This window comes from Equus przewalskii, chromosome 25 (genome assembly GCF_037783145.1).
Source record: "Equus przewalskii isolate Varuska chromosome 25, EquPr2, whole genome shotgun sequence".
Classification (NCBI taxonomy): Eukaryota; Metazoa; Chordata; class Mammalia; order Perissodactyla; family Equidae; genus Equus; species Equus przewalskii.
The window spans coordinates 13,070,676-13,097,434 of NC_091855.1; the positions used below are offsets into that span (position 1 = coordinate 13,070,676).

The following is a 26,759-nucleotide window of genomic DNA, read 5'->3' on the forward strand; positions in this document are numbered from 1 at the left end:
AAATTATCAGTTGAACGATAAACGATACAAAGTGTTTTCAACGTTCTCAGTGAGACATCTTTTCCATGGTGATTCTACTGCTAACTTGACTTTTCTCTCCAGGGAAGCCTCTGAAAACAACACGCCACAGCCAGAGCTACCATTGCTAAGCCGTCTGAGCTCTCGGGAATGCGGGCAACCCTCCGTCTCAGGGGCTGACCTTCGGGGCCCCTGCCCAGTGTTCCTCTCTTACCTCAGAGACTGTGTCCGCTCATTATGATGCAGGAGCAGGAGAACAATGCCCAGAGCAACGGGCTTCCTGTGCTGCTTTTACCAAGCGGTTAGCTGCCTGCCCAGTAGACACAACTACCTTCTGCCTAAGACATGTGAAAAGAGTTGGACACTTGCTATTTGGAGACTGTTCTCCTAACAGACATCCAGGAGATCTCCAGAGATCTGTTTGAGCCTCATTCTATGTAAGTGACTGTCCAGTTACTGCAATTTTGGTGCGAACCTGAGGGAGAGGAAATGAACAGTTCAATGAATTCTAATAATCCGAGGGGAGAATGTCTATTCTCTATTCTCTTTCCATCTTCTCTTTTCCTTCTAGTTTCATTTCTTGCACCACAAGCAGAACAAGGAGGAAAGCTCAGAGAATTAACACCTGGTTACTGAATTTTTCTTAAAAATAATTTCATTGAGTGTTAGAGTTTGAAATGAAAGCAAGTTTTCTAGATTATTTTTAAATTTTGATTTTTCAAACTGTTAGCCCAGATTTCTTCCATAAGTGACTGAGAATTGAATTTATGGGAAGATGGTCATTTTTAATTATTTAAATGGGAGATAAGATCCAGAACACAGGGCTTTTCTGTTCAAAGCTGAAAGGTTAGCTGGGGGCCCCACTGTCAAGAGAAAGGGGCCATGACAGTCAGCCTTCTCAAAAGTGCAGCCAGAATTGCAACCTAGAACTGTGATAGACCAATCCTAAAAATATGTTTCTTAGTGTGTTAAGAATCTTAGAAAAAATCATCCAGGTAAAGACTATGCTTCAACGTTCTGTGAAGAACTAACCTCACAGCACCAGGTATCACCAAGAGTAGCTTTGAGTGATGGGGAAACACCAGCACTTAAGAGCTGTCATGTAATTACAGATGAGAAATAACACACACAAGAGAAAGAGACAACAAGAGAATCTAGGTGGTCGGTATATGGGTGCTCACTACAGAATTCTTTCAACTTTGCTGTAGGTTTGAAAATTTTTTGTAATAAACTATCAGTGGGAAAGGACCACATGGGAATGGTAAATAGCAAACACTTATAGAGAACATTTTAAGGGCATTTTTAAACACCCCTCTGAATTAAGTAGTTAGAAAGGCCGATGAAAACAGTTCCACACTCGCCCCCTCCCCCTCCCAAATTCCATTAAAACTCAAGCTGTCAAGGTTCCAAAAAATTCCCGTTGACCGCATTTATTCCTGCGAAAATAAAGACATCCCGCCACCACCAAAGGGAGACATAAGTGCACTATTCTTGTTTCTCATTTGTACTGATTAAGAATTTATCTGTGGTCATGATGAAAATGTTCTAAAGTTAGATTATGGTTATGGTTGCATAATTCTGTAAATTACACTAAAAATCATTGAATCGTACACTTGAAACAAGTGAAGTTGATGGTGTGTAGATTATATCTCACTAAAGCTATACTAAAAACTGATAACAGAACACAGGAACTTATCAGAGTGAAAACCTTGAATTATCTACTGCTTTTTAAGAGAAAATCATTTCTCAAACATTAGCGTAACTATTGGGCACAATTAATTTTGGTACATATTACAAGAGACTGTAATGTTCCAAATAGGTCTGCACCCTGATTGGTATAACTGCTATTTTTAAAAATATTTAATGTTATGAGAAGATATTAATATATATTGCATGCAATACATATTGCCTATATATTACATATAGCAATTTGTAAAACTGGAAAGACATATATGTACCAACACTGTCTCCAGGTATTGAGGGTAAACCTAGTAAATAGTTAATTTAACAACTGATCCTACCTTTTGGATCATTGACAAAATGTGTGGTGTTGCATGTGGCCCAAATTCATTTCACAGAATAATTCCTATGTCTTAAGAGCAGTCTCAACTTATTAACCAGGATAATTGGAGAGGTTGTGGGGGTTTGCAGTGTACAGATTGATAACCTTAAATCACAGCTACAACAAAACGAGTTAAAATTCAGCACACATTTGGGGCTGGCCCTGTGGCCGAGTGGTTAATTTCGTGCGCTCCGCTGCAGGCGGCCCAGTGTTTCATTGGTTCAAAACCTGGGCGCGGACATGGCACTGCTCATCAAACCACGCTGAGGCCATGTCCCACATGCCACAACTAGAAGGACCCACAATGAAGAATATACAACTATGTACCAGGGGGCTTTGGAGAGAAAAAGGAAAAAAATAAAATCTTTAAAAAAAAATTCAACACATGTTTACCACCTTTATGCATAATCCAAAAGTGTCAAAATAATTCCAGAACAAATGTTTAGAAACCAAAAACATGACACCAGAGAAGATAAAAGATTCTGTTACATTTTCTGCTCCTTAGCTGACTTCCCCTTTATTTCAGAGTTCAAGGAGGAAGAGAGGGGTAAGGCTCAGTCATGGCTGCAAATCCACTGAAGCCCTTCCCCTCCCCCCCATTTCTCTCCCTCTCTGTGGCCCTGCTCCCCTGGGAAAGCAGCCACTGATTGCTCTCTGGAGGGGTTGATCTCACATCAGAAAGATTCTGGAGGCCACATAAATGACTGTGGTCAGAAGGGGTATTCCCTAGTCCCAGTGGCCATGGAGCATCTACAGGTTAGCATACATCCAGTATGTGGATGTTGTCACTTTCTCAGAGTGATTTATTTTTTTCAAAAATGTAGACTTTATCACCCATTTCTAGATGAGCAAGAGTCGACTACTGTATTTCATTAAAGCTAAGATCCATCAGTTATAAGATATATCATTATTTTATGGACCCCTCAGAAAGAAAAAATACTGCTGAGGAAGTGGCATCAGCAACCTGGCAGAGTGAGCTGTTTCCTTTATCTCTCCCCCTTTGAACTACAACTAAATGGGCATTCATTGATAAACAGAAGATACCCACACAGCATAACAGGAGACCTGAAAGACCCATGCAACTATACATCCGAAGGTGGATGGACTACCCCTGGGGAGGTGGTAGAGATGAGTGAGCACTCTCCAGCCCTGTGGCAGCCCTGTGCATGCATGCAACTGCTCTCCCAGCTGGAGCACCCATAGTACCGCTGCAGCCCCAAGTGTGGGAGCGTGCCTGAGCACAATTGTGGGAATAGGCAACAGCAGCCCTGAGCCCCTGTGATCACTTTCCCATCTGGTGGGAGAACCCACAGTGCCACAGTAGTCCCAGGAAGCGGCCCTGGCTTGGACCCATGGGGAGGCCTCACGCACCAAGCACAATGGCCCGTGCAACCTAGGAGGAGGCAGTTGTACATCTGAACGTCCTGGTGAAGTCATTCCCACCTGCTGAGAACACCCATAGTACCTCTGAGGCCCAAAAGTGGGAGCACATCTTGACAGGGCTGTGGGAGCAGGTGGCAACAACCCTGAGCCCCCTCATGATCCCACCATCCAGTGGGAGACCTCACAGGGCCACTGCAGTCCCAAGGAGTAGCCCATGCTTGGCCAGGCACAGCAGCCAGGGATGATGGCAGGCTCAGAATACACAGCTCCTGCCCGCTCCCAGTGGCAGCAGGTGGAATCTGTGACAAGATACGATCACTATACAAAGGCATAAATCCACCCCATCAAATAATATGAAGAGGTATATTAATACTCAAGACCAAAAGGAAAAAGACAAACACCCGGAAATCAATCCTGAAGTCACAGAAATTTACAGTCTAAATGACAGACAGTTCAAAAGAGCTATCATATCAAGAGTTCAATGAAATCAGGAATAAAATTAATGAACAAAGGAAATTCTTCACAAAAGAGATTAAAACTATGAAGAAAAACCAATATCAGAAATGTTGGAGATGAAAAACAAAATGAATAACATAAAGAAAAATCTAGAGTCCTTAAATAATAGAGCTGATATTAAGAAGGACAGAATTAGTGATTTAGAGGACAGAAATATAGAAATGCTTCAGATGGAGGAAGAGAGAACTAAGACTAAAAATAAAGGAAGAGAATCTCTGAGAAACATCAAACTCAATTAGGAAATGCAACATAAGGATGATAGGTAATCCAGGGGGAGATCAGGAAGAGAATGGAGCTGAAAGTTTGTTCAAAGAAATAATAGCTGAGAACTTCCCAAACCTGGAGAAAGAGCTGGAATCACAAGTAAGAGAAGCTAATAGAACTCCTAATTACATCAATGTAAAAATACCTTTTCCAAAGCATACATTAGTATAATTGACAAAAGTCAATGACAAGGAAAAAACATCAAGGGCAGCAAGGCAGAAGAAAATAACCTACAAAGAAACCCCTATCAGGCTTTCAGTGGATTTCTCAGCAGAAATCTTACATGCTAGGAGAGGGTGGAATGATATATTCAAAATTCTGAAAGACAAAAACCTTCAGCTAAGAATATTCTATGCAGCAAACTATCCTTAAGATATGATGGGGAAATAAAAACTTTCCCAGATAAACAAAAGCTGAGGGAGTTCATCACCATAAAACCCCCTACAAGAAATGATGAAGAAGGCCTTCATACCTGAAAAAAAATAGAGTTTACAAAGCACTGAGCAAGGAGATAGACAGACAAAATCAGAAAATTGCAGCTCTCTATCATAACAGGTTATTAAACACTTAATTATAATATTAAAGATAAAAGGAAGGAAAACTTCAAGAATAACTATAGTCACTTCATTGTAACCACAAACTCACAACACAAAATGGAATAAGTTGTGATGACAATGATTTAGACAGGGAAGAGGGAAGGGATGGAAACCGCTTAGACTAAGGAAATAAGAGGCTATCAGAAAATGGACTATATCATCTATGAGATCTTTTACATAAACCTCACATAACTGCTAAACAAAAAATCAGAGGAGACCCAAATGGTAAACAGAGATAACTGAGAAAACCATCATAGAAAACCACCAAACTGAACTGGCAGCCCGAAATACAAGGGACAAGAAACAAGGGAAATACAGAACAACCAGAAAACAAGTGATAAATGGCAGCATTAATCCCTCATATATTAATAATCATTCTAAATGCAAATTGATTGAATTATCCAATCAAAAGACATGGAGTGGTTGGATGAATTAAAAAACAAGACCCAACAATATGCTGCCTCCAGGGAACGCATCTCAGCTCTAAAGACAAACATAGGCACAGAGGGAAGGGATAGGAGATGACACTCCAAGCTGATGGCAAACAAAAGAAAGCAGATGTTGCCATACTTATATCAGACAAAGTAGCCTTCAAGACAAAAAAGGCAATGAGAGACAAAGGGGGGCAGCATCTAATGATAAAAGGGACACTCCACCAAGAAGACATAATACTTATAAATGTATATGCAACTAACACAGGAGCACCAAAGTATATAAAGCAACTATTAACAGACCTAAAAGGAGATATTAAAAGCAACACAATAATAGTAGGGGACCTTAACACCCCACTTTCATCAATGGATAGATCATCCAGACAGAAAGTCAACAAAGAAATAGTGGAAAAACGAGACCAGATGGACTTAATAAAGATGTAAAGAACACTCCATCCAAAAATAGCAGGATACACATTCTTCTCAAGTGCACATGGAACATTCTCAGTGATAGACCATATCTTGGGAAACCAGGAAAGCCTCAATAAATTTAAGAAGATTGAAATCATATCAAGCATCTTTTCTGACCATAATGTTATGAAACTAGAAATCAACTACAAGAAAAAAAGCTGGGAAAGTGACAAATATGTGGAGACTAAACAACATGCTCCTGAACAACCAATGGATCATTGAAGAAATTAAAGCAGAAATAAAAAAAATCTGGGGGGGCTGGCCCCATGGCCAAGTGATTAAGTGTGTGTGCTCTGCTTCAGCGGCCCAGGGTTTCACTGGTTCAAATCTTGGGTGCGGACATGGCACCGCTCATGAGGCCATGCTGAGGAGGCATCCCACATGCCACAACTAGAAGAACCCACAACTAAAAATACACAACTATGTACCAGGGGGCTTTGGGGAAAAAAAGGAAAGATAAAATCTTTTAAAAAAAATACCTGAGGATAAATGAAAATGAAAATACACCATACCGACTCATGTGGGCTGCAGTAAAACGGGTCCTAAGAGAGAAATTCATAGCAATACAGGCCCACCTTAACAAACAAGAAAAATCTCAAATAAGCGAACTTAAACTATACCTAGCAGAACTAGAAAGAGAAGAACAAACAACTTCCAAAGTCAGCAGAAGGAGGGGAATAATAAAAATTAGAGCAGAAATAAATGAAATTGAAACAAAAAAGAAAAACAGTAGAAAGGATCAACGAAACTAAGAGCTGGTTCTTTGAGAAGATAAACAAAATTGACAAACTCTTAGCCAGACTCACTAAGAAAAAAAAGAGAGAAGCCTCAAATAAATAAAATTAGAAATGAAAGACAGGCCGGCCCGGTGGCACAGCAGTTAAGTGCGCATGTTCCAATTCAGCGGCCCAGGGTTCCCTGGTTCGCATCCCAGGTGCAAACATGGCACTGCTTGGCACGCCATGCTGTGGTAGGTGTCCCACACATAAAGTAGAGGAAGATGGGCACATGTTAGCTCAGGGCCAGTCTTCCTCAGCAAAAAGAGGAGGATTGGCAGCAGTCAGCTCGGGGCTAATTTTCCTAAAAAAAAAAAAAAGGAAAAGAAATAAAAGAGGAGAACTTACAACAGATACCACAGAAATACAAAGGATTATGAGAGAATACTATGAAAAACTGTATGCCAACAAACTGAATAACCCAAAAGAAGTGGGTAAATTCTTAGACTCTTACAACCTCCCACAACTGAAGCAAGAAGAAAGAGAATCTGAATAACCTTGAGGGTATTATGCTAAGTGAGATAAGTCAGAGAGAGAAAATCAAATACCATATGATGTCATTCATAAGCAGAAGATAGAAACAACAAACACACACATAGCAACAGAGATTGGATTGGTAGTTACCAGCGGGGAAGAGGGGGAGGGAAGAGGGCAAAAAGGGTGATTAGGCACAAATGTGTGGTGATGGATTGTAGTTAGGCTTTGGGTGGTGAACATGATGCAATCTACACAAAATTTGAAATATATTACAATGTACACCTGAAACTTATATAATGTTATAATCCAATGTTACTGCAATTAAAAAAAAAAAAAGAATCTTATAGACCAATCACAAGTAAAGAGATTGAAACAGTATTCAAAAACCTCTCAAAAAATAAAAGGCCAGGACCAGATGGCTTCTCTGGAGAATTTTACCAAACACTCAAAGAAGATTTAACACCTATCCTTCTCAACTACTCCAAAAAATTCAAGAATGCAGAACATTTCCTAACACATTTTATGAGACCGACTTCACCTTGATCCCAAAGGCAGACAAAGACAACACAAAGAAGGAAAATTACAGGCCAATATCGCTGATGAACATAGACACAAAAATCCTAAACAAAATATTGGCAAACCGAATACAGCATTATATTAAAAGGAAGATACACCATGATCAAGTAGGATTTATACCAGGGATACAGGGATGGTTCAACATCTACAAATCAATCAGTGTGATATACCACATTAAAATAAGAAATAAAAACCACGTGATCATCTCAATAAACACAGAGAAAGCATTTGACAAGAACCAACATCCATTTATGATAAAAACTCTCAATAAAATGGGTATAGAAGGAAAACGTCCCAACATAATAGAGGTCATATATGACAAACCCACAGCCAGCATCATACTCAGTGGGGAAAAACTGAAAGCCATCCCTCTGAGAACAGGAACAAGACAAGGGTGCCCACTCTCACCACTCTTATTCAACATAGTACTGGAGGTTTTGGCCAGAGCAATTAGGCAAGAAAAAGAAATAAAAGGCATCCAAATTGGCAAGCAACAAGTGAAACTCTTGCTGTTTGCAAACATGTTTTTATACATAGAAAACCCCAAAAAATCCATTGGAAAACTATTAGAAATAATCAACAACTACAGCAAAGCTGCAGGGTATAAAATCAACTTATAAAAAATCAGTTGAATTTCTATACTCTAATAATGAACTAACAGAAAGAGAACTCAGGAATGCAACCCAATTTACAATCACAACAAAAAGAATAAAATATCCAGGAAAATTTAACCAAGGAGGTGAAAGACCTATACACTGAAAACTATAAGACAATATTGAAAGAAATCAAAGATGGCATAAAGAAATGGCAAGATATTCCATGCTCATGGATTGGAAGAATAAACATAGTTAAAATATCCATACTACTTAAAGCAACCTACAGATTCAATGATATCCCAATCAGAATCCCAATGACATTCTTCATGGAAATACAACAAAGAATCCTAAAATTCATATGAGGGAAGAAAAGACCCCAAATAGCTAAAGCAATCCTGAGAAAAAAGAACAAAGCTGGAGACATCACAATCCCTGACTTCAAAATATACTACAAAACTATAGTAATCAAAACAACATGGTACCAGTACAAAAACAGACACACAGACCAATTGAACAGAACTGAAAGCCCAGAAATAAAACCACACATCTATGGACTGCTCATCTTCGACAAAGGGACTAAGAATTTACAATGGAGAAAGTAATGTCTCTTCAATAAATGGTGTTGGAAAACTGGACAGCCAAATGCAAAAGAATGAACACAGACCACCATCTTACACCATACACAAAAATTAACTCAAAATGGATTAAAGACTTGAATGTAAGACGTGAAATCATAACACTCCTAGAATAAGAGATAGGCAGTACACTCTTTGACGTTGGTCTTAGCAGCATTTTTTCAAATACTGTGTCTACTCAGGCAAGGGAAACAAAAGAAAAAATAAAAAAAATGGACTTCATCAGACTAAAGAGCTCCTAAAAAGCAAAGAAAACCAAGAACAAAACAAAAAAATAACCCACCAACTGGGAGAAAATATTTGCAAATCATATATCTGACAAGGAATTAATCTCCAAAATATATAAAGAACTCATACAACTCAACAACAAAAAAAACCAAACAACCTGATCAAAAAATGGGCAGAGGATATGATCAGACATTTTTCCAAAGAAGATATACAGATGGGCAACAGACACATGAAAAGATGTTCAACATCACTAATCATTAGGGAAATGCAAATCAAAACTACAATGAGATATCACCTTACACCTGTTAGAATGGCTGTAATCACCAAGACAAAAAATAAGCAATGTTGGAGAGGATGTGGAGGAAAGGGAACCCTCTTACACTGCTGGTGGAAATGCGAACTGGTAAGCCACTATGGAAAATATTTCTCAAAAAACTAAAAATAGAAATACCATATGACCCTGCTATCCCACTACTGGGTATTTACCCGAAGAATTTGAAATCAACGATCCAAAGAGACATATGCACCCCTATGTTCATTGCAGAATTATTCACAATAGCCAAGACGTGGAAGCAACCCAAGTGCCCATCAACTGATGAGTGGATAAAGAAGATGTGGTATATATATACAATGGAATACTACCCAGCCATAAAAAAAGACAAAATCATCCCTTTTGCAACAACATGGATGGACCTTGAGGGTATTACATTAAGCCAAATAAGCCAGACTGAGGAAGACACTGTATGATTTCACTCAGATGTGGAAGATAAACACATGGACAAAGAGAGCAGACTGGTGGTTACCAGAGGGGAAGGGGCAAAGGGGCACATATATGTGGTGACTGACAAATAATAATGTAGGAACTGAAATTTCACATTATAAACTATTACGACATAAACAAAATAACATTTTTACAAAAATGTTTGATATAGGTCAATGACCTTGTCAAATGTTTTAAAATATTTGTTTGGTTAAGATGGTATAAAATGTAATCACTCCACAATACTCTCACCCTGTACTCACTTACTGAGACATTGTTCACTTTTACTGGTTTAACCACACAGAAATTTGCTAAATAAATTAACTGAATGACATGAAAACAAATGCTGCTAATTATATAACTGAATTCTTTCTTATTACAATTTTTCCACACGATATCTGTCTGTTACCTTCTGTGTCATCACCCTCTGTTCATTTCTTAAAGGAGGTCTCCACTCTAGTCTCTGGGACCTTCTTCCAAGCCTTTGACATGCACTCTCCAAGTTTTGTCCTGGAACTTTCTTAGCCTTTCCAGAAGGTGTCAACGATAGGTTTTGAGGTACCCATTAGGAACACATTTTGAATGGTAATTAAATGCAACCCGTGTGGTACAATCAATATACATAATTTAATATGAACAACCACGATTCAGTTTGCACTCCACTGGAGGGGAGTGATGACATCACCTTCTATTTCAGAGTTGTTAAGCTGAGGAAAAATATGTTTCTTAGAATGGACGAAATTTGGGAAATATGAAACTAGTAGTGATCAGGAGGGAACCCAGCCCAGTAAATGCTGGGTAGATTATCAACACAGGGTCATGTGTGATAGGCCAATACAGGCATCATTTCGGAGCCCACTATGTGATAGCACCGTGTTCAGTGTCTTCTATACATCAGCTTGTCAGTCATCCAACACTGCACTGAATTGGGTAGTTTTATCCTCACATTATAGATGAGGAAATTGAGCTCAGAGATGTTAAGTAATGTGTCCAAGGTCACAAAATTATCAGGTGACAGAACCTAAATATGAACCTGGATGCGTCTGACTCCAGAGTCCATTACATTTCCGTCATGCCAGTTTCCATACTGGCCTCATAGCACCTGAATGTTGACAGTGATTATAGTTGTAATTCACCTGGTCCAGGTATTCCTGAAGGAGTTAAGTCAGAATTTTATGGAGAGGAGAAAGGATTGTCTATAGTGACTGCAACCACAATACGGTGTGAGAACAATACACAAGTGACAAAATAGTGAGCGTACACATATGTAAGTGTATACATACACACAACAACTACCAACTGGTAAGTCAGAGAGTTGTATAGGCTACTTCGGCTTTTTACAGGAAGAAAATAACTCAGGTTTCTATGACCCTCCATTGCACAATGGTTATTTGAGTCTATATTACTTCCTTTGTCATATTATCAAATATCTCCAATGGCCATAGAAGCCCAGGATTTCACCACTTGGCAGTTTCAGGCCAACTATGAGCTATGGACCCAGGACTGTCTGGTTCCACTCACCAAAAGACCATGGTTAGGATCATCAACATACGGCTCAGCTCAAGTATAGACAGCAGCCCTCTGACCACTTCACCCACCTAGTTTAGTTAGAAGAACTCTTTCTAAGTCATGGACCTCAGGTATGAAATAAGAGTAAGGTTTAGTATGGAAATTTTCTTCCTTTGTACACACTTTATTTTCTTTTTTTGTTTCCTTCACAAAAGACTTCACCATGAAAAGGAGGAAGCCCAAACTGAAGTGAGTTAAAAACTTTGTCTCCAAGAGAGGAATGTCGCTTGGCCCCAAGGTAAGGTAAGATATGGTGAGACACATGGATGAGACCATGCTGAGCTACATTGCCACATCCTCTCCTGCCCAGTGTCTCTTTCTTCCTTTCTCTCTTCCTTTTCCACATACTTCACTTTCCAGCCTTTCTTTTCCTCTTTCCCTCTGTGGGAACTCAATGTACCAAAGATACAAAGATGCTAACATTGATCAACTTTTCCAGCTCTCAAGGGAGGACACGAGAACTGATATGAAAGAGTCTGAGCTGACAGGGACAAAAGCATAAGGCATCATAGCTGGAAAAGGAAGTCATTCTGGAAAAGGAAGGGTGAACGGTTGCTGTGATATTGCTTGTAACCCTGACCCTAAGGGTGCTGACCTTTGCTTTCCTTTCTCCTCCACACCCTACTCATAAAAAAAATGCCTCTTTTCTAATGATTTTCTTGTCATATTCTAGGAGATCCCCATATATTTAGGCCCCAAAGAATTCAACTGACATTTGAGAACTTGCTGTGTCCTCTGGTTCTCTAAGCCAGCTTCATTGTCTTTCAGCCACCAAGCAACGATGGAATAAATGCCTTGTCCTACTGGATAAGTCATGGAGAAGAGAAAACATAGATGACAATGGGCTATTATGTGCTTTTTTCCTACCATCCAGTCACTGTGAGGATTCTTCCATTGCTCTCTCCTTGGAAACCTTAGGTGGCTAAATAAAGCCTTTTGCACTCAAAGCCTAACCCTCAGAATTCGTCCATCTCCCCTCGCTCATCCTCTCCTCTATACCGTCTTCTACTTCCTCTTTCCTTGTATTATTATTTCCATTCATTTTTTTAAGCAATCACAAACTTACAGAAATATTACAAGTACAGTACAAAGAACTTTCTTTCCTTACTTAGTCTTTTGAGACTAATTTGCCACCTTAATGCCCTGTTACCTCCCAAAACTTTAGTTTGTGTTTCCTACAATCAAGGACATTCTCCTACATAGACAAAATATAACCATCAAAACTAGGACTTGAACACCGCACATTACCACATCTAATCCTGAGACCCCATACAGATTTCACCACTTGTTCACGTAATGGCCTGCACAGCTCAAGTTTCCAGGTCAGAATCACTCATTGCATTTAGTTGTCCTGTCTCTTTAGTCTCCTTCAGTCTGAGACAGCGTTGTAGTCTTTCTTTGAATTTCATGGCTTGACATTTTTTAAGATCACAGGCCAGTTATGTTGTAGAATGTCCCTCAATGTGGATCTGTCTGATGTTTCCTAACGATTGCATTCCTGTCATGCATCTTTGGGAGGAACATCACTGAAGGATGCTGCGTGCTTCTCATTGCATCCTCCATGGTGGTACACCATTTTGATTGGTCCCATTACTGACAGTGTTCACTCTTCACTTCATTAAGATGCTGTCTGCGTGGCTTCACTATAAAGTTACCTTTTCCCCCTTTGAAATTATGTTGGTGGACGGTACTTGGAACTATGTAAATATTCTTTTTCTCATCAAACTTTTAATTTATTCATTTATTTATATCAGTATAGATTCTCATGTCTCCTATTTCATTAGATCAATTTCCCCATACGTAACCGGTTGCCCATCTCTTCCACCACCCTCTCTCTCTCACTCGGACACCCTCCTCTCCCTGCTCGGCTCTGATTTCTTACACTGGGCTGCACCTTCCTCTCCTGGCAATGGATGCCCTCTTGCCTCCCTTGGGTTCTGAGCCATGGCTCCCACTCCCTAAGTGCAGAGTCTCAGCTAATGGATTTAGGACTAAGTTATTCAGAAAGGGAAGAGAATAGGAAGAGCAAGAGGAAGGACACCCTCTATCTTCTTTGGTTCTCCCTCCTTTTTTCTCTTTCCCATCCTGACCCATCCTGACCTTTCTCATCCTTACCAACTCTCACATCTGTCTTTCCAAGCATTCAAGATAGGATCGAACATCGGGCAATGGCATAAGCTCCACTAGTCAGATTATGAGGGTTTGGTTCCTGGTGTGAGACTTACAAGCTGTGTGATCTCGGGTAAATTACTTTCCTTCTCCAAGCCTCAGTTGCATGGTATACAGAAAGAGCATCCTGATAGTGCTATTTCATAGCATCACCAGAATTAAATTAGATTGTGCATGTAAAGGCTTTATCACCTGCCACATAACAGGCACTAAGTAAATTTTGTTGATTATTGTTTTCCATCCTCTCTGTTTTAGGTGGTGGTGATTGTTGTTTTACCTCTTCCCCCCACCCCCGAATGCTCTTTATTTTGTCTCATTCTTTTTACATTTTGGCTTCTCTGGACTATTTCACTTTCCCGCTCTTCTTGACCCATTTTACTTACCCTATGTTCACGTAAAAGAGGTGCTAAAGGGAGGTATTGAGTTGCCACCAGCAGAAGCTCTGATGGGGGATTCCGACACTCACCGTGCCCAGAGTCATGCTCATAGGACGTCAGGCCATGGTGGTCTCTGCATCCCATGGCCCTGGCTGGGACACCAATGAGAGAGGTTCACTGCTTACCCTTTAGCTTGTACTGGGGGAAAAAAAGTATCTGAGAAAGGACTTAGGTGGAAATATGTACAGTCAGCTACTGCTTGCCAGCTAAGGACCTTCCTTTAAATGGCATGGAGTTTGTGAAGAAGGAAGGGTGATCTTTTGAACATTTAAACAAAATTACACTCTGGGGCCTTGTTCCCTTCTTGGAATCCTATGATTTCGGTGAAACCAATGACGTAGAGTCACTGTTGTCTGTTGAAGCAGTTGATTAGACAGATATCCACTATTTACCTCCCAACCAAGAGCTAAGCCTTGGTCATGGGTGAATGGTCAGGAAGAAATGTTATCAGTTTAGTATAGTTTTGATACCCTGCTTATAAAAAAAGACTTGAGAACCCTGCAAAATGGAAAGGATAGTGGTACCATTAATTGGGAAGCCAGAAAAGAATGGTTTGGGGGACTTGGGTCCTACATTTTGAGGCCTCCTAGAGAGGCCTTTCCTAACCACCCTAATTAATTAGTGTTGCCAGCCCCACACCCTAGGCACTTTTTCCTACATGGATCTTCTCTGGTGGCTTTGCAGCTGTTATCATCCAACATTTTTTTTACTTGCTTCCTCTGTTTCCCATAGGGTGAAAGCTTTATGAGGGCAGGGATCTTATCAGTCCTGTTCAACTCTATCTCCAGTGCCTGCCATATCATAGATGTTGATAAAATGGGTTGAATTAGTGAATAAGTGAGGTAACAATTATTATATTAAAATTCCTCTGTATCTGTTCACTGTATTTCCATTTCCTCAATTTGCTGATGTTTTTGTGTAAGCACAATGAAGAAAAGCAACAGGAAGTCTACCACGAGGATCAATGAGCAAGATGCCATCTACGTCCCACGCTCCCAAGATCCAGGAGGGCTTCAGAACATGTTGGACGAAGGAGAGTATGCCCCTTTTGTATCTCCTCCCATATTAGAGAGCAATTTTATCCAGGTAAATAACATTTAAGCACTGACTTATGTTCCAATAACTTCAGTAATTAATTTTCCCAAAGACAACTGAAAAGACTGGGAGGAGAATTGTTGTAATGTGGCAACGGAAGGTATGATACAATTAAAGACAATAGTTCGTAGCTTTAAACAACTTAAAATAATTATAACTTAAAGGAAAAGTATCTCAAGCTTTCTCAACAAATTCTTACCTAGGAATTCTGTCCTAGCTCCAATGTAATTGTCATTCCATCATAATCTTCCCAAAATTACATGAAGAGATTATAGCCATTTTTAGAATATCTTGCCACAGGAAAGCATTCAGATAATTCCTTTCTTAGACTTAGAAGACATTTTAAAGACTGACATGTATGACAAAATGAGGGATTAAAATGAATTTTGGCTTTTAGTCCTGAAGGTAAAACATAAACGTCAAATTGTGTCAGGGAGAAAAGTTTCCTTCTCATAAAAATGTGCCCACATTATGAATGAAACTACATTTCAGTGCATTTGGGAGCAGCAGTTCTAACTTTCCTCTAAACATTCAACATTAAAATATTCAGACGAAGAAATAGGGAAATGAGTTCAATGGTGTGAGCCACACCCCTAAACTTCATGGAAATGCCACAACCAAGTCTAACAGGAAACAAGCCCATTCAAGAAGCTCCTCGGCTGATTCCACGGAGGGGCAGCAGGGAAAACATCAGGCACTTCTTCCGTCTCCCATAAACATGTGCTCTACCCTGGGACCCAGGTACGAGGGACACCTCATCGCCTCCAGAACACCATAGGTGGGAGGCGATGCCTGGAAGAACGCTAATGTTTAAGTGATGCCTCAGAACACATGGAATCAGTCAGTCATCCTTTGATGTACTTTACCTGACATATGCTTCTTTTCTACTAATAGTCTTATTTGACTTTTCATACTCTTCTTGCACCCTTTTCAAATAACCTTTTGCATGCTCTAATGAGCACTCGGGGAGGTAATTAGCATTCTATAGCCCAGACATGGCCTGATGTGATAATTGGATAAGTTATTCTCATCAACATGCACAACCTCTCATGGCTGGGATGTCTTTGCCAGCAAGTTACCAAGGTTCCTGACTCAACAAGTTTAAATGAAAAAGAACAACAGTTATCTCAGAGAGAGTGAAAGAGCCACAGGGCATCAGCTCACTCGTGGGGAGTCATCGAGGACCCAGGTTCTCTCTTTTTGCTCTATCACCCTCAAGTTAGCTCCTCTCAGGACATCACGTGCAAACAGGACAATGAGAGCTTCCAGCAACAGAAGAGATGCGTCTCATCCTTGCAGCTCTTTGTGAGGCTGAGAAATCCTGTGCCAGAGCCACCGGGAGACCCCCGCTAGTGTCTCATCGGCAGGCCTGGGTCACATGTCCCTGCTGAAAGCAATCACTGGCAAGGGGATGGGATCACCATGACTGGCTTGGGTTAATCAGGATTTAAGCCCTGAGCTGGGGCACCATTCCTCAGGGATGGATACAGAATCCTGTTAATCAGGAAGAAAAGTGGCATGGCTTTGGGTAGGTAATCAATACTATGGGCTCTAACCTCTTTCTTAGTATATTTGTGTTTTTGTTTTGTTTTGTTTTTTATTGAGGTCACATTGGTTTATAACATTACGTAAATTTCAGGTGTACATTATTATACTTTAGTTTCTATATAGACTGCATCATGTTCACCACCAAAACTCTAGTTTCCATCTGTGGCTGTACACATGTGCCCCTTCCCCTTTTGCCCCCCTTACCCACCTCCCCTCCCCTCTGGTAACTACAATCTGCTCTCTGTATCTATGTGCTTATTTGTTTATCTTCCACATATGAGTGAAATCATATGGTATTTGTCTTTCTCTGTCTGCCTTACTTTACCTAGCATAATACACTCATGGTCCATCCATGTTGTCTCAAATGGGACGATCTCATCTTTTTTATGGCTAAATAGTATTCCATTTATATATATATATATATATGCCACATTTCCTTTATCCATTCATCTGTTGAGGGGTACGTAGGTTGCTTCCAAGTCTTGGCTATTATGAATAATGCTGCAATGAACACAGGGGTGCATATATCTTTTCCAATTCATGTTTGCAGGTTCTTTGGATAAATATCCAGAAGTGGAATAGCTGGATCACTTGGTAGTTCTATTCTTAATTTTTTGAGAAATCTCCATACTGTTTTTCCACAGTGGCTGCACCAGTTTGCATTCCCACCCGCTGTGAATGAGAGTTCCCTTTTCTCCACGTCTTCTCCAACACTTGTTATTTCTCATCTTTTTAATAAAAGCCATTCTGATGGGCATGAGGTGATATCTCATTGTAATTTTGATTTGCATTTCCCTAATAATTAGTGATGTTGAACATCTTTTCATGTGCCTGTTGGCCATCTGTATCTCTTTGGAAAAATGTTCATATCCTCTGCCCATGTTTTGATTGAGTTGTTCATTTTTTTTGTTATTCAGTTGTATGAGTTCTTTATATATTTTGGAAATTGACCTCTTGTCAGATATATGATTTGCAAATATTTTCTCCCAGTTGGTGAATTGTCTTTTCGTTTTGTTCATGGTTTCCTTTGCCGTACAGAAGCTTTTTAGTCTAATGGAGTCACATTTGTTCATTTTTTCTTCTGTTTCCCTTGCTTGAGGAGACATGATATTCAAAAAGATACTGCTAAGACCGATGTCAAAGAGCGTACCACCCACGTTTTCTTCTAGAAGTTTTGTGGTTTCAGGTCTTACATTCAAGTCTTTAATCCATTTTGAGTTAATTTTTTTTGGGGGCGGGGGGGAGATTAGCCCTGAGCTAACTACTGCCAATCCTCCTCTTTTTTCTGAGGAAGACTGACCCTGAGCTAACATCTGTTCCCATCTTCTTCTACTTTATATGGGGGACGCCTACCACAGCATGGCATGCCAAGCGGTGCCATGTCCACACCTGGGATCCCAACCAGCAAACCTCGGGCTGCCGAAGTGGTACATGCACACTTAACCACTGTGACACCAGGCCGGCCACCATTTTGAGTTAACTTTTGTGTATGGTGTAAGATAATGGTCTAGTTTCATTCTTTTGCATGTGGCTGTCCAGTTTTCCCAACACCATTTACTGAAGTGACTTTCCTTTCTTTCTCTATTATATGTTCTTGGCTCCTTTGTCAAAAATTGGTTGTCCATAGATGTGTGGTTTTATTTCTGGGCTTTCAGTCCTGTTCCATTGGTCTGTATGTCTGTTTTTGTACTGGTACCATGCTGTTTTGATTACTATAGCTTTGTAGTATATTTTGAAATCAGGGATTGTGAAACCTCCAGCTTTGTTCTTTTTTCTCAGGATTTCTTCGGAAGTATACTTGTTTTTAAGTGATTAATTTTTTTAAACCAGTTAATCTACAGCTGAGAAACCAGGCGTTGCCCCTCTCTGGCTTCCTTCACATCCCTGTCTACCCACTTTCCAGTCTCCTCAACTTCCAACTGGCAGAGATTTTACTGGCCAAGATTCTTGGACTTTGGGGGTTTTGCATATGCTGTGCCTCTGTCTGTAAAGATCTCTTGTCCACCCAGCCAGTTTCTCCCTCACATTGTTCAGGTCTCAGCTAGAGGTCTCTTCTTCAGGGGAGAGTTCTCTGACCCTTTGTCCAGGGTGTGCTGGAGCCAGCCAATGGGCAAGTATTCAGGAAGTTTGCAAGTCAGTTGTTAAACACAGCTACTATTAAAAATTAAATAGTATAAACTTACAAACAAATTATATTCAAAACAAAGGCAACAAATACTCCAAACTCATGATTCCTATTATTTTACTACATTTTACTATTATCTATGTTCTTAAGGTTATGGATTCAAGAGTATGGCAAAGGCCAATGAAGACTTCTGTAAGAATCAATTGGGCATGTGAAATTTAAAATAGAGAGTATTGTATATCATTATTTGTAAATTATGTGCTCCTCATCTTTTATATCAGTAAAATTTATAATACACTTATGTGTATGTATCTTCCAAGAGACAGTCGTTACGCATTTACCAGCATACCGCTGCCTGCAGCCCTCTCTGGGTCAAGTCTCCTGCTATGTTCTTCACAGCACAGCACCCTGAACTTGTACTTGGTAACACTTCTTAAAATAATCATCAATGACATGCTTGTTTGATGTTCACCTTCCCTGGGAGACCCCCAGGGGTCAGGGACTGTGTCTGCCTGTTCGCTGAGATATCTCCAAGAATTCATAAGAACAAGCAACTGCATAAATGGGTCATGGTTCATTTCTCCTTTATTTCCTACACTACTCAGGCAAGCAAGGCTCTCAGGGCCATGCACTGTATCAGAAAACTCCTCTTCCTGTTCTCTGCTCTAGGTCAACAGGAGAGGTGAATCCATTTACCTTCACAACCAAGCCAACTGGGTGACTGTAGCCATCTGCTCTTCCAGTCCCAGCCATGGGACCCCCAACGTGATGCTGCTGGCACATCCGACACCCGCAGCCCGGAAAGATACAGAACCCCTGTTTCAAAGTCTCCTGACATCTCCTTCTCCAGAGAAACTGGTGCTCACCAGGTGAGTTACAAAGAGAAGGGGTTAAGGATCTCTAAGAAGCTATGCTTTACCCCAAGGAGCTGAAAATAGAAGCACCGATGACAGTGGCTCCAAGTAAGCATCTCATTTGTACTGCTTGCTGCAAATGACAAAGAGTCGTGTCCTTAAAGTCTGGGAAAATAGTTTATGACAACCTGGCAGTCAAACAGGCAGTTAATTTTTAAAAAATTAAACCTAAGGAATTGAAGACTCATAATAAACTGCCTCTCTAGAACATGGCCCTCTCCCCTCAGCATCCCAGCTTCCATCAGCATTAGCTCTGGTCTTACCTCAAGCCACTCGCTTGCTGTATGACCTAGAGTGAATCACTCAACTTCTTTAAGTCTCAGCTTTGCATGACTAACTAAATGGGACAACTTCTCATGGTAAATAGTTGATATTCTGATTTTTTAGTTCATGAGAATCTTAGGAGTATGATTTGGGTGAGATGGCCCTCAGGAGCCTGATTACACGTACTAAAAATCAGTCTGGGGTCTCACAAGCAAAGGACCAGACCGGGAACACGGTAGCCACAAGAAGGTACCGCCCCAGCCCTGGCCTTCACCTACCAGGCGGGTCAGGGAGACAAGCCTGTTTTCTGGAGTCTCACTCTTGAGACTGCTGCACCACATGAAAGGAAACGCCATTGACAGTCTCCAATCAGGCCTCCAGATGACATTTGTGTCTTTTTCCAGGTTTCTCCCTCTGCAGTTTGTGACTGTTTCTGTGCACGATGCTGAGAACATGCGCCTCAAAGTAAAGTTGGTGAGTGGCCGAGCCTACTACCTACAGCTCTGTGCCCCTGCGCACGAACAGGACACCTTATTTTGTCAATGGGTGGAACTCATCTCCCTTTTGAATCAGGAGAAAGCCAAAGCTTCCAAAATGTCAGAATTCTCAAGCTTCTCGGAAATCACAAATAGCACAGAGATCACAAGCTCCCTGGACATCATGGATATTGCTGCCTTCACAGCTGTACAGCCCCAACACATGTACACATATATAGACACCGTACATGCCATAGAAAGCATTGATTTCTCAGAATTCACAGACAACACCGATGTCACCGACATCACGGATATTCCAGAAAATGAGGTCACAGAGGTTCCGGATGTAAAAATTGTCACAGAAGTCAGAGACCTCTGTGATGTCACAAACCACGCAGAGGTCACAGAGGTGGTTGAAGGTGATGACATACTAAGGGCCAAGCAGGAGGAGGAGGTATGTGACATGGAAGACTCTCACTCTCTGGTAACTAAGAACAAGAGTGGTAATCAAGATCATGCTTCTTGGTTAGCTACCTGACGTTGATTACCAAAATGCTATGGAATTTACTCTGAGTAACCTAATTTTAATAATGTTAAAGGTTCAGGGATCCCCAAGCCCTGGTGTAAAGGAGTTGTCAGATGTCTCCTGAAATAGGCAGTGTAAAGTAAGGGCTATTTTGAGGTTTAAATGAAATAAAAGTATGCAGTACATTGAAGGATGGGTGAAATTTCAATAGATAAAAGTAAGGACGGAAATAGGAGAATAAAATGCCAAGAAAAAAAGGTGAGTGGCTTTAGAAAAGGCCGGAAAATGGAAAAACACAGAGCCCTATCTAAAAAGGGTTAGTGCAGTTTGGCTGGAGTATAATATACATGGAGAATATTAGGATATATAGGATAGAAAGTTGCTTGGAAACCTTGAATGCCAAATTAAGAAGTGTGGACTTCACTCTCTGGGCAAACCTTAGCCACCAAAGGCTTCCGTCTGAGAGAATGAAGGAGCCATGTTTTTAAAAGATGAATCTGATCACAGGATGGGTTGTAGGTAAAGAGACAAGTTTGAAAACTACTGCTGAAAACCTCCGTGGTCCCACACTAGAAAAATGGCAAAGGACAAGGATAGACATTTCACAGAAGAAGAAACCACTAACGAATATAGTGGAAAAGTTAAACTTTACTAATAATCAAAGAAATGCAAACCTAGGGAAACATTTAACCTATAAAACTGTTAATTAAAAGAATAAAAGCGGTCAATATTAGTAAAGGTGCGGTCAACTTGAAATTCATATAGATTCACGGTAGGGGTGAGAATGGGGGCAAACTTTCCTGAAATCATTATGAATCAAGAACCTAAAAATGTTTACACCCTTTGACTCAGTGATTCCACTTCTAGGAATTTTTCTTAAGGAATTAATCAGACATAGAAATGAAGGTATAGCTATACAGATGTTGATCATATCACATCTATACCATGTTTATGAAAATATGGAAGTAACCTAAACATTCACGACAGGGGATGGATAAACGAATTAAAATCCTTGAAGGGCAGGTACTATACTTATCTTGTTCTGGAGCAACCATAGTAACTGGCAAGATCATAGCCACTCAGTAAATATTTGTTAAATGAATGACTGCTCTGTAGACATTAAAATTGTTGAATTTTTCTTTACTTGGAGAAATGTTCATGTTAAATTTTAAAATTGTTGAAGAATTTTTCTTTACTTGGTGAAATGTTCATGACATAAAGTTGACTAAAAAATGAATATGATCCCTATTATATAAAAATATATTTACATGAACATAGACAATAGAAAGGGAAAAAGTCATATTCATAACGGCAGTTTATTTCTAGATTGTGGGATAACAGACAATTCATGTCTTTTTCTTTACATTTTTCTGAATTTTCTGTTACCTACAATAAAAATAAATTTTAATTAGCAAAAATTTAAGTAGTTTTACATGACTTTTAATTAGATGAGGAAAACGCTTATAATAAGTCATTAGGTGAAAAATGTAGGATACAGAACTGCAATATGATCACAAAGTAAACACATACAAAATAAATAAATGGACAAAAAGAACAGAATGAAATGTGCCATAAGAGTAGTTATTTCTGGCCAGTGGCATCAAGCAAGCAATAATGTTCTTCCTTTCACTTTATATCTTACAGGATTTTCTACATATTCTACAATAACTATGTATACTTGTATTGTCAGAAAAAATGTTTTATCTTTAAGGAAGAAGATTATTGCATGATTTTCAAGGGAATGCAATAGAGGTGACGGACTAGGCAGTGGCAATGAAAGGAAGAGAAGCAGATGCGAGGGATGTTGTGGAGACAGGGTCTCTAGGACCGGCTGGCCAGTTCTCTGAAGCCTGAGAGAGATTCTGAGGAAGGCAGTGAGCAACTAGGAGAAGTGGTGCCTTAACAGAAACCAGGAAATTAGGAAAACGGGAAAGATTTTAGGGCAATAAGTTTTAGACACAGGTTCTGAGCCTTTTGAAAAACAAACTCTTTGTATTCCTATGAACCTCCAACTCCTGTCACCTATTAGACGCTCTTAAATCAAGAGCAACCTCAGACTGCGCAGAAGGTGGCAAAGCGTTTCCAGAAAACTTTCAGGGAGAGGAATGCTGTAATTAAGTACTAATTTTCTTGTGTGAGGTGACACTGGTGTACACGATCACATGAGCTTCTGAATGTGCTGTGTCAGGTGCCCTCACTGGCAGCTCAACGCCCACGTGGCCTCTTCCCAATGGCCATGCAACAGGAAGCCTCACGCCCTCATTCCCGCGCCTGCGTGCTGGAGGGCGCTCAGTGTACATGAATGAAACAACCACTGTTTTAGATCCTGCTCCACAAAGAATCTGTCTCTGTATGCTCGTGTTCTGTTACCTGATTTGCTGCCACTTATTATTTTCAAAGGAAAAACTGGAAAACATTCTGAAGCCTGAGTGTCCACAAGATTCAAAAACAAAGAATGAGTTAAAAGAATCTTCAAACTCTGTCACCATCTCAAACATAACACTGAATTTTGAAGGTGAAAAATGTTTTCATACTACTGTGACTCCAGAGGAAAATGAGACAAATACATCTAAAGAGATGAGCGATAAAACCTCTGAAATAAGGACAACTGATTTTAACAACGTGGCTCTCAAGGCTGCAGATTCCAGGTACGTGAGGCAGGGAAATGCCAGGGAGGCTAAGGCGTGCAGTAATGTAAGTAAATGTTCGCTTTACAGTCCCTGCAACCCGGGCGTTTGCTGAAGACTCTCAGGCACAGATACAGCGTAACTGAAGGACGACAGAGTCAACTCTATCCACACTTGGATCAACCTTGGCGAATTTTTATTTTCACACCATGCATTTGGCATTCTTGGCAATCTGCCTGGTGTCAGCTATGTGTGCAGAAGCAAATAGAATAGAAACAGTGACTACATTTTGGAGTTAGGAGTGTTGATCTCTAGAGTGATTATCAAGGGTACTACTCCTTTTATCCTTATACTTCTCTATGTTTTCTTCTCTATAGAGCCCTGATTCTTCTCTATGTTTCCAACTAATAACCTAAGAATCCAAATCCAAAATTTTCATAATTTTAATAGCTTGTTTGCAAGCTGAATGTGAGAAAGCATTGTAGTGTTATAAAGACAGAAGTTAATCCAATCATTCTGGAGTAACTTCTAAAAAGAAACCAGAGAAAAATTTAGAGATCTAAATGCTTCTGTTAGCAAGGATGAAAATGAGGAATGTAATGAATTACGTCTAAATTCTTTTTAAATATAAAAAAGGGACAGGAAAAATAAACCAAAAAAGAGAAATAAACTAGAAAAATGTTAAATAATTTGAAGGGCTTAAAAAGAGTTTGGCTGATTCTTCAAAAAGAATGACAAAACAGGCAAATCACTGGACAACTATTTTTTTGAGAAGGATAAAATTGGAAACCTAAAAAGTGTTACATCAACTAATAGGAAGAATAGTAAAATATTATTGAGAAAGATGATATATGAGTTTTCTTTAATAACTGGGAAACTCTAAATTAAATAAATGACTTTAACAAAAATGCAAAGAAGCAAAACAGGCTCCATCAGAAACTGAAAACAGAACAATTTATCCAAGAGTTCCATAAAGAAAAGGACAGTTACGACTTTTACTGGACAGTTTTTCAGCTACTCTAAGAATTATCTCTGTTTCATGTAATGTTTTCTTTTAAATACGGAAAAACGTTTTGTTTTCCTAATCTTACGAAGCAAATAATTTGTCTGGATTGTAAAGCCTGACAAAAACAATGCAAGAAAGAAAATTCTAGATTAATCTTACTTGTGACAATAATTGCTAAATTCCTAGAATCATGGCAGGCAAAATATAGAGAGCTTAATATAAAATTAAAGAAACTGTCAAGGTAAGTCATTATTTAAATATAGAAGAACAGAAAAGTCATGATACTTTACACACATTTGATAGATTTTTATATTCTTAATAAAGACCCACAAAATAGAGAAGAGTTTTTCTTCAACACAGTAAAGAATATTTTTCCAAACCAGAGCCAACATTAGTTATTTTTTTGGTTAAGATTGGCACCTGAGCTAACATCTGTTGCCAATTTTCTTTCTTTCTTTCTTTCTTTCTTTTTGAGGAAGATTAGTCCTGAACTAACTACTGCCAATCCTCCTCTTTTTGCTGAGGAAGCCTGGCCCTGAGCTAACATCCATGCCCATCTTCCTCTACTTTATCCATGGCACGCCTACCATGGCATGGCTTTGGCCAAGTGGTGCCATGTTCGCACCTGGGATCTAAACTGGCGAACCTTGTGCCACCGAGAAGCGGAACGTGCACACTTAACCGCTGCACCACCGGCCGGCTTTTTCTTTCTTCTTCTCTCCAAACCCCGCCCAGTACATAGCTGTACATGCTAGTTGTGAGTGCCTCTGGTTGTGCTATGTGGGATGCCACCTCAGCATGGCCTGAGGAGCAGTGCCACGTCCTTGCCCAGGATCCAAACCAGTGAAACCCTGGGCCACCGAAGCAGAGCACGCGAACTTAACCTCTTGGCCACGGGGCCAGCCCCAGAGCCAACATTATTTTTAATGAAGAAATTCTAGAAGAGTTCTCCTTAAAACTTGGAACAAATTGAGGATGTTCCCATGAACATTTCTATATAATATAATTTAAGTGGGTCTACGATTGCAAGAGGACAAAGAAGTACAAAGAATAAATATAAGAGATTTTTAAAATCACTCTTTGCAAATGGAAACTAATATTTTGAAAATCATCAAAAATATTAGTTTATAAACAATTTTAGGAAGGTTACAGATTACAAGATAAATTCACAAAAAAATAATTTTGTCTCATGATTTTATTAACAAACCAAAAATGCATTGAAAAAAGAGAACATATTTTCAAAAGCAACAATAAAAATCAAATATTTAGTAAGAGTGATAAGAGCTCTACATACACGGAATTACCAAACTAATGGCAGAAGGAAAAGGCAACACGAATAAGGAAACATAAGGTCTCTCTCTGGGCTGATAGATTTAAGATAGGAAAGATGACGAGCCTTCCTAAATTGATTTTTAGATGTAATACAATACCAATTATCTCAATATGGTATCTCACAGAAATCATAAAATTATGTGGAAAAGATAGGGGTAAGAATCTCAAGGAAACTATTGAGGATGGAAAATGGCTCAAGGGGACTTGATCCTATAAAATCTTAAGCCATATTATAATTAAATGGCCATCACAAACACCAATGCAAAGTTTAGAATATAGAAATAAAGCTATAAAAATAGATTGATACGGGTTCAGCAAAAGTCTGGAAAATGTTGGTCAAAGATTCATGCTGTAACACAAAACATTTTCAGATGAGGAAAGAGTAAAATACTTGAAAGCTAACCAAAATCAACCAGAAGCAAATGGAGTGGAGCATTGCCTCAGTTGCAGAGGAAAGATCTTTTCTTGTTGCTGAAGCAACAGAGGAAATTCTCAATGTCAAAGTTTCATTCATTCATTCAGTCGTATTTACTGAGCACCTTCTGTGTGCTAGGCACTGAGGACACAGCCCTGAAAACAATTAAGTCCTTATCTTGTGGAGTGTTTCATTCTAGTGGAGGATATAGATAATGAGCAAATACAATCTTTATGCCAGCTGGCATGTGCTGTGATAAAAAACAATAAAGTAACAGAACAGAGAGTGATTTAAGGAGGGAGGATGGATATTTTTTTAAGTGGTCAGGCACGGCTTCTCCGAGGAAGGGACATTTGAACCAAGATTTGAAGCAAGTGTGGAGCTCTAACAGAAGAGCGTTCCAAGCTGATTGATTGCATAGCAGTTATAAATATCTGCCAAATAAATCATTTTAAGTAACTCAATAA

General features: G+C 39.6%; 1 protein-coding gene across 19 annotated transcripts in view; it reads left to right on the forward strand.

Annotated features, from left to right (window-relative positions):
• The first annotated feature begins 262 nt into the window (after nucleotides 1-262).
• GARIN2 (golgi associated RAB2 interactor family member 2) overlaps nucleotides 263-26,759 on the forward strand; it is a 38,558-nt gene continuing 12,061 nt past the window's right edge. For 5 of the 19 annotated variants that reach the window (XR_011532969.1, XR_011532970.1, XM_070594069.1 and 2 more), the window contains exons 1-6: nucleotides 292-455; nucleotides 11,514-11,596; nucleotides 14,888-15,050; nucleotides 19,402-19,601; nucleotides 20,315-20,870; nucleotides 23,313-23,560. Coding sequence is in view for 13 of the 19 variants with exons in the window: in XM_070594069.1 (XP_070450170.1) it covers nucleotides 14,892-15,050; nucleotides 19,402-19,601; nucleotides 20,315-20,870; nucleotides 23,313-23,560 (1,163 nt within the window). In the remaining 6 variants the exon portion in view is untranslated. Of the gene's footprint in view, nucleotides 456-11,513; nucleotides 11,602-14,887; nucleotides 15,051-19,401; nucleotides 19,602-20,314; nucleotides 20,871-23,312; nucleotides 23,561-23,629; nucleotides 23,825-26,759 lie in introns of those variants that run through there. The other 14 variants (XR_547221.2, XR_011532972.1, XM_070594076.1 and 11 more) reach the window with 9 other exon arrangements.